At 35.6% G+C, this 7,890-nt stretch overlaps 1 protein-coding gene across 1 annotated transcript in view; it reads right to left on the bottom strand.

Moving 5' to 3' along the window:
- atp11a (ATPase phospholipid transporting 11A) overlaps window positions 1-6,978 on the bottom strand; it is a gene marked incomplete at its 5' end in the record, with an annotated part of 37,177 nt that extends 30,199 nt beyond the window's left edge. The window contains 9 exon segments of the mRNA XM_073842571.1: window positions 110-191; window positions 721-785; window positions 2,404-2,454; window positions 2,718-2,821; window positions 3,044-3,172; window positions 5,389-5,496; window positions 5,595-5,675; window positions 5,780-5,869; window positions 6,838-6,978. Coding sequence (XP_073698672.1) covers window positions 110-191; window positions 721-785; window positions 2,404-2,454; window positions 2,718-2,821; window positions 3,044-3,172; window positions 5,389-5,496; window positions 5,595-5,675; window positions 5,780-5,869; window positions 6,838-6,978 — 851 coding nt within the window.
- Between the last annotated feature and the right edge of the window lie 912 nt (window positions 6,979-7,890).

Genomic DNA, 7,890 nt, shown 5'->3' with positions numbered 1-7,890 from the left:
ATCAAATACAGAAGGCCACAATTTGCTTTACAAACAGCACACTAAATGCATTACCCTGTACATGATGACAGCAAGATAAACTGATCGAAAGCCTATCGCCGTGTCTTACTTTTCAACAGCGGAGCGTTTCTGAGACTTGGACTGGTAGTTGAGGGCCATCTTGGTTTCCATCCCCGTGTAGATGGCCACAGCTAGAGAAACAAGAGAGGACCAAGAGCATTTTGAGATTGTAATTCCCCTGTCTGTACAGCTTCTTTGATGCTATGATAATGTAAAAGCCATTGTTACATAACTGAGCTCTTTTTGTCCTAACGTACCGTGCCATTATGTCATAATAGCTCCTCTGTAACAAAGTTAAATATTTTTTAGAGCTTGCCCTGCTCTTAGTATCCTCACGTGTATAATGTGACATTCATCTGCCTCTCTGCCCTTTCTCTATCTCTCTCTAGCAATTAAGAACTTCTTTCTGATCTCACAAGCCTCAGTGACTCATTTAATTACAGTGGGAACAAAGTGACAGAATGACTCAATCAGCAACTCTCCTTTCTCGTTCTCTTGCCCTATTGCCTAAAAAAATCACATAAGCATTGTACCAGGTTATGGTAATGAATTCTAGCAGCATTGACATCAATACGTTTAGACTGAGTGCAAACAGTGTTATTGAATGAACTGCAAATCTAAATAATGTGTATGTGCATAAATGTGCATAATTTTTATTACCATGTATGTATTCAGTGTTTTTCAGTGTGGCTCCTCGTAGCAGCAGGTTCTCAGAACCCAGGGGTCTTTAATAATGAAACAGATCAAATGCAGCATTACAAACATGATTAATAAACAAAATTATGCTCACATCTTTTTACAGTCTGCATGTATTGCACTGCAAATTCATCTGTCACTGCAGGACTATTTGAAATAAAAATGAAGGTAAAAGGTGATTAAAATTACAATTTAAAGCAATGAAAATATACACTTTATATTATACATTCACATAAATTAAAACACATAAAATAGTCATGTTATGTATCATCTACCCTAATATTAATTCACTAAATGTACTAAATATGAAAACAAATATTTGTATTATAATCAATTAAATATGAAAATATGAAAATGATTATATTATATTGTATTGTATTATTATATTATATTATTGCATTATTATAAAATGTGATATATAATATATAATGTAATATAGTGTAATATATAATGTATATAATGTAATTTTATAATATGAAATATTTATTTTAAATACTGTATGTATTCATAAAATAGTCTTGTTGTGTATCAACTAAATGTAGTAAATATGAAAATAAATATTTGTGAAGCTGCCTAAATGAACCTTGTGTCACTACTGCTCTAATATATTATATTATATTATAAAATGTGATAAATAATATATAATGAATTACTATTATATATTTATTTTTTTATTATATAACAAATTCTATATAATATATAATGCATTGAATATGAAAATAAATATTTGTAAAGCTGCCTAAATAAACCTGGTTGATATCTCTACTACTCATATTATATTATATTATATTATATTATATTAGATATATAATATATTATTACTATATATTTATTTATTATATAATAAACAGATATATAAATATGAAAATATGACAACTATTATATTATATTGTATTGTATTATTATATTATAAAGCTAGATATATAATATCTAATAAATTAAATATGCAATTATATAATAATTAAATATTTATTTTAAATACCGTATTTATTCATATTTATTTACATATTTGCATACATGACATTTACCAAGATAACAGTATTTTCAGTATTTTATTAGATAATACATATTGCATACATATATTATTATATAATATTAAATATTTTGTATTTATTTATTTTCAATACTGTATCCAACTTTTTCTTTCCCCATATGAACGGGTGCTGACATTTTTTAATTTTTTTAATCTATAATTTTATGAGTCAGGCTTCTGATCTTATCTGTTTTTAGCTGTACAAAACAGCTTGTTTTGCTGCTTGATATTGTTAATTGGTGTGTCTTACCATGTTATTTTAATGTATTATCCTAATTAAGAACACACTGGTTTATAGTGAAAACAGTATTACAATTTACTGCACGTTGTTATTCTTCTCATTATTTCCCTATAGAGGGTAATAAACCGGAAGTCTCACCCATTGGTTTACTTCCGCGTTAAGGAAAAAGGTGGATATATTAAAATTTATTTACATAATTAAAGTTAGAGCTGACTGCAAGGAAACCTAACAGTAAATTAGAAGCATTTCTTTAGTAAGAATCAGGATTGGATTAGGGACCTGTTCTATGAAAATGATAAAGTGTCCCTCCTGAATTCAATCTTTCACACACTGGCCCCTTAATTAAGAGTCAATTTCCTGAGTATAGATTTACCTCGCGATGGGCTCGTCTCGATCCAAATAAATATTGATGCGTCCAACAAATCTACAGCAGAAGAGGAAGAAAAGACAGAAATTAATGTGTAGTCTGGGCTCTGTGTCAATGTGTGTGTGTGTGTTGTAAAGACACCATGTGAGGATATTTGTGTGGGGTATCTGGAGTGTGTGGCATGCTGTTGTGCCAGTCCAACAGTAGTTCTATACATAGTCAGTGTTTGTAAGAGAAAGCGAGGGTTTGTTAATATGTTTACTGCTGATATATGTGTGTGTGTGTGTGTGTGTGTGTGTGTGTGTGTGTGTGTCACTCACTTGTACAGGTCTGGCTGGGGTTGTTCGCATTCTATCGTAGCATGCAGTGTGTCCACCTCCTCTGCTGTGTTGAATGCCTTTGTGTCCTGAACTGCATAATAGGTCTTTGTATAGATAGAAGAGCATGAGAGAAACCAGTTGGCATTCCAAGGTCAAAAACTCTCACACACACTTTTCCACCGACTTCCATCTGATTAGAATTACTGGCAGTCCAGCCGAGGCATTTCAGTCACAATGTATAGAATAATGTTTAGAGAAAAAAAACTAAAATTAAGTTTCAGGAATAATAACAGTGATGTTTGCCTTTCTGTAAAATGACCAATCACCTTATGGCTGGATTCTCCATCTAAGCTGGCTGTCGTGACAAAACATGTTCCATCTTCTCTACTGGAGGAGAGCAGTATGAGGTCACATGGAAACGTCTCATTCTCCTTCACCTGGACAATATCACCTACCTGAAAGGACGAAGGGCAAGAAAGGGTCAAATTCAGCTATACAGTAACAATTTGAATTAAATAACAACCTGAAGATACCAAAGTGAGAATATTTTTCGTTGTGCTCTATTTTTATGAATAGGAAAATCTGAAATCTCTCTTGGTTTACACTTAAAGGTAAAGAGTGTCATTTTTGTGTTGGTAACAACATCATACCAGTCTCCAGCAACCATCGTTTCTGTGTGAGGAACATTTTGTACCACATGTTGTGCAGAAAATACACACAGCTCACCAAGTGTCCATCTTTTCTTGGTCATCTTATCTTACGAACATCTAAATATACTTCTGGACTGACCTTAATACTAGTTATTTTAATGACTGCAGTATGTTCCCTGACAGAGTGTTTAAAAGAGACCTATTATGCCCCTTTTTACAAGATGTAATATAAGTCTAAGGTGTCCCCAGAATGTGTCTGTGCAGTTTCAACTCAAAATACCCCACAGATCATTTATTATATCATTTTTAAAAAGCCTGTTTTGAGTGAAAGCAGAAACACACCGTGTTCATGCATGGCTCTTTAAATGCAAATGAGCTACTGTGTTTTAAAGCCATATGAGTTTAAACTTCTGATATAGGGTTTTCTGAGTGCAAACATTCGAAGCAAGTGCACAGAAAGCGGCTGTCACATGGCATGTGAATACTAAACTAAGTTTTCTTTCATGTCTTATTGCACTTAATCTGTCAAATACACAGTTTAATGTTAAAAACAGAGAAATTGTGTGTTTATATTAGATCTGTGTGGCAGCAGTGTAATATACTGTAAATAAATCAATGAATCCACTGCTTCTTGTCTCGTCTGAGGCTGGGACTCTAAGTAGTGCTCTGGTACACCATTGTGGCTTGTGAAAACACAATGGCGGCATTTTTATTTTAATACTGTTATTATAATAAGACCATCTTTCTACATCACAAGGGGAGTGAAATCTCAGCGGCTCTTTTTTTCACAAGCTTGCAGAGAAAAGCTTACCAAAAAAAAAAAAAAGTTGTTCTTTTTCACATTTTCTGGGTTGGTAGATACACCAGGGATGGATAAAGTCAGATTTTCATAAAATGTCACCTTAAAAATTAGATATGGTAAAACTGTGTGACACCAATATAAACAAATCAACTATAGATGAAGAGTTGCCTTTTATATAACAGCAGAATAGAAAAAATTATATTCATGAATCTACATAAACGAAAATCCTGATCCTGGTAGTTGTTCCCGCTGGGCTGTCTGCATGTGTTGCGTAACGGATTACAGATGCTGACCGGATTATCAGTAGGAAAAGCTGCGATGGTAAGTATTCAAGCACATTCTCTCTTTATCACAGCTTGCAATGTTTTTCACTGTGCTTTTCAAGCTTGATATACAATTTTATATTCAATATTGAAAGAGAGTGAGAGAGGAATAGTTTCAAAATTAAATAACAAAAGGTTTCCAGTGCATTGTGGGTAGTGTGGGCACACTATCATTCTGCTTGTTGACATGCCAACATTCTGTTTCCAAACAGCATGCTGGCTGTGCAAGCAGAAAGCTGGTTAGCAGAGCGAAACTTTGTTGATTTATTTCTTTGAGAATTAAAAAAATACACATTTTCAGCATTTTTAAGCATTAAAATATTTTCAACCATGCCATCTTAATTTGCATAGATAGCCATTTATAAGTTGATTTCCCAAAAAATGCAAACACTGTGGGACTTACAAAACACTGCTGTACATATAAAGGGACGGTTCATTCAAAAATAAAAATAATAATGTTGATATTTTTGTTTACTTTGAGCACAAAAAGTATTTTTGTAGCTTCATAAAATTTCAGTTGAACCACTGATGACACATGGACTATTTTAACAATGTCCTTACTACCTTTCTGGACCTTGAATGTGGTAGTTGTGTTGCTGTCTATGCAGGGTCAGAAAGCTCTTGGATTTTAATATCTTAATTCGTGTACCAAGATGAACAAATGTCTTACGGGTTTGAAATGACATGAGGGTGAGTAATTAAGGACAGAACTATCCCTTTCCCAGCCAATGGTGTGAGTTTGTTTTACCAATGGAAAATGAAAAGCACTGTTTAGGGAAACCTGTTTGAAAACAGTGTTTTTCAAATCCATGTGGTGACGCTAATGACACAGTTTACTAATCTCTATGGTGTGAGTCTTGATTTTATACTTATACTTATTCTTATGGCTTACGCACCCGTAGCTTTTGACTCTGTTTGCGTACGACTTTGCCATGCTGGATGACGTGGACTGGACACTGGTTTACAGCGTTGTCTGCTTTGTGCCTGATCCAGTCCTCATAGCCCTGTGAAGAGTTCGAGGGACAAGAGAGACCAGTGAAGGAGTGACATTACAATTATGACACCTATTCGAGAGGAAATTCAGGCAGGGGTCTTTTCTCACCTGTTTAATGGCTGTGACAGTGATGACAAAGAAAAGAGGCAGACCGCTGGTCGTAGGACTGGTAGGTGTGTCAATGATCAGCTACAGAGAGAGATGGTAAGAGGGGAAATTTCACACATCATGCTGGCACAGAAAGGTCAGCTCATGCAAATAGGACCATTTCCATAAGCGATACCATCACAAACCTGCACTAGAAAGATGATCAGAAAATAGAAATTGGCGATTCTTCTGAACTGCTCGAAGAGATTCTTCGGTATAAAATTCCAGAAAGTATACTGCGGAGAAAAAGAGACATGTTTAGAGGTTGTTTTAAATGTTTACATTTTTATAATATTTAACATATTTTTTTGTGTGTGTAAATTGGAATACAAAACAAAAATTTAGCTGCAAGCAGCGATTACCAGGGTTCAATCACTTTAAGGCATTTAAAAACATATGAAAAGACATTATTTAGCAAGCCTGTAACCACTTAAATAAATGATTTTAAAAAGCATTTTTGCCAAATCCAGGTAATTTACCACAGAAATATTATGTCGACGTCACTTCCCTGGTTTGGGAAAAGCACGTAAAAGTCCACCTACTATGTTGGACTTTTACGTGCTTTTCCTAAACCAGGGAAGTGATGTCGACGTGTCGCCATTTGTAGTTTTTGAGACTAGTAGGGATCGGGTAAAAGTTGTTTTTAAAACACTCATGGTGGACTTACAAATTTTACGATGCAGCGTTTTGTGAGTACATGCCCTATTTACACTACTGTAGAAGTTTGGTAAGATTACGTGCACGTTTAGTGGTGCAATTTACGAGATACATCAGATGTTCCATGTACGGCTGTAGCAAGCCATTCGAAAAACTCTGATATCTCCCTCAATGTTTGACTAAGGTAAAAAAAAACTTCGGATGGGGTATTTACATGGGCTTCGAAGTGCATAGCAATGAAGTCAAATCTACTCCGAACCATCACTTTAAGATTTAATCTGCACGATCAGTTTTATGTGGATATTGCTGATCCTTGGCCATTCTAACAATTACAATAGGGTTTCAGCGCTACATGCTTGTACCCCTAAAAAAAGAAAAAAAATGTGTTCATCAACCAGTCATGGTGATACAAGTCCACCAGACCATATGTCCTGAATCTAATTATGATTTCTGTATTTATTTTGAGATAATATCCGGCTGCCTGTACATCGTCCCTTATGTATTGTTTTTGGCTCAGACACCGGTTTGGCCATGGAGCACATCTGACCTTTGAGGAGATGATTCTGTTGTCAGGATATCTCTGTGGAATGTACGCTTCTGTTCCTGGTGGAGGCTCTTTATGTCCAATATAAACCGTCCTGCTGTCCACCCAGCTCTCCTCTCCTGTACACTGAAACAAAGAGACAGAGAGAGTGGATTATTCATTTATTCATAGATATTCATGCGTCATCCATCCAGTCTGACTGCTTCCTGTTTGAAAACACACTCTTTAATCAGTATTGACACGGTCGGCCGGCCTGACTTAAGTTCACAGGTCAGATCCACCCGCTGGAGAAAACAGGTGCACAAATGAGGAACCAGCTTTGAGCTACAACTATAGAGCTTGCTCTGATGAGAAAAAGAACAGAGCAGATACAGAACCCATGGTTCCTGTCAAGCTTGAGTTGACTCTTAAAGGCAGAGAGAGAGAGGAGTGGTTGTTAGTGTATTGTTACACAGCTGCTAAGGTGTTTGTGCGGTCTGTATTCATTTTTATTGTACTGTAATCTATGTGAGAAATACTATAATAGCGATGATAGTAAACAACACTAATATGACTGCTAGAAAAGAGTAAGAGAAGATGGCCACTGCTACTGTCTTCTGCATTAATTTCCTGTACTACATTAAGTAAAAGCAAAAAGCGGAAAACTATGTGGAAATAAAACCAACAGCGTGAAATATTCATCCTAGCAGGTTTGCACATATCTTAATTTCTCTCTTCATTTTTCATTACTCATATTTCACTCAGCTTTTCTGAAGCATCTGCTCTTGCTACTGCTGCTGACTTCATGCCAGTTTAATAGGTTTGGATTATGCAAGGAAAGCTGATCTTAGATCAGGGTGAAGGGAGTCATCTAATACCGTGTATCTTTACATTCCAGCACTACAAGTAACCTGTCTGCAACCGCAGTGAGTGTCAGAGACCGTGACGACATTGGCTGTTGTATGGCTCCGCCTTTGCCTCTCCGTCAGGGCGGGATTAAATCCGGCCCGAGCCTCTTAAGCGCTTACGTAAGATGAGAAATATGAGCTATTACCACTTCAAAGAATGCCTGTATCC

The sequence above is a fragment of the Garra rufa genome, chromosome 6, assembly GCF_049309525.1.
Source record: "Garra rufa chromosome 6, GarRuf1.0, whole genome shotgun sequence".
NCBI lineage: Eukaryota > Metazoa > Chordata > Actinopteri > Cypriniformes > Cyprinidae > Garra > Garra rufa.
This window is presented reverse-complemented; position numbering and strand designations above follow the sequence as displayed.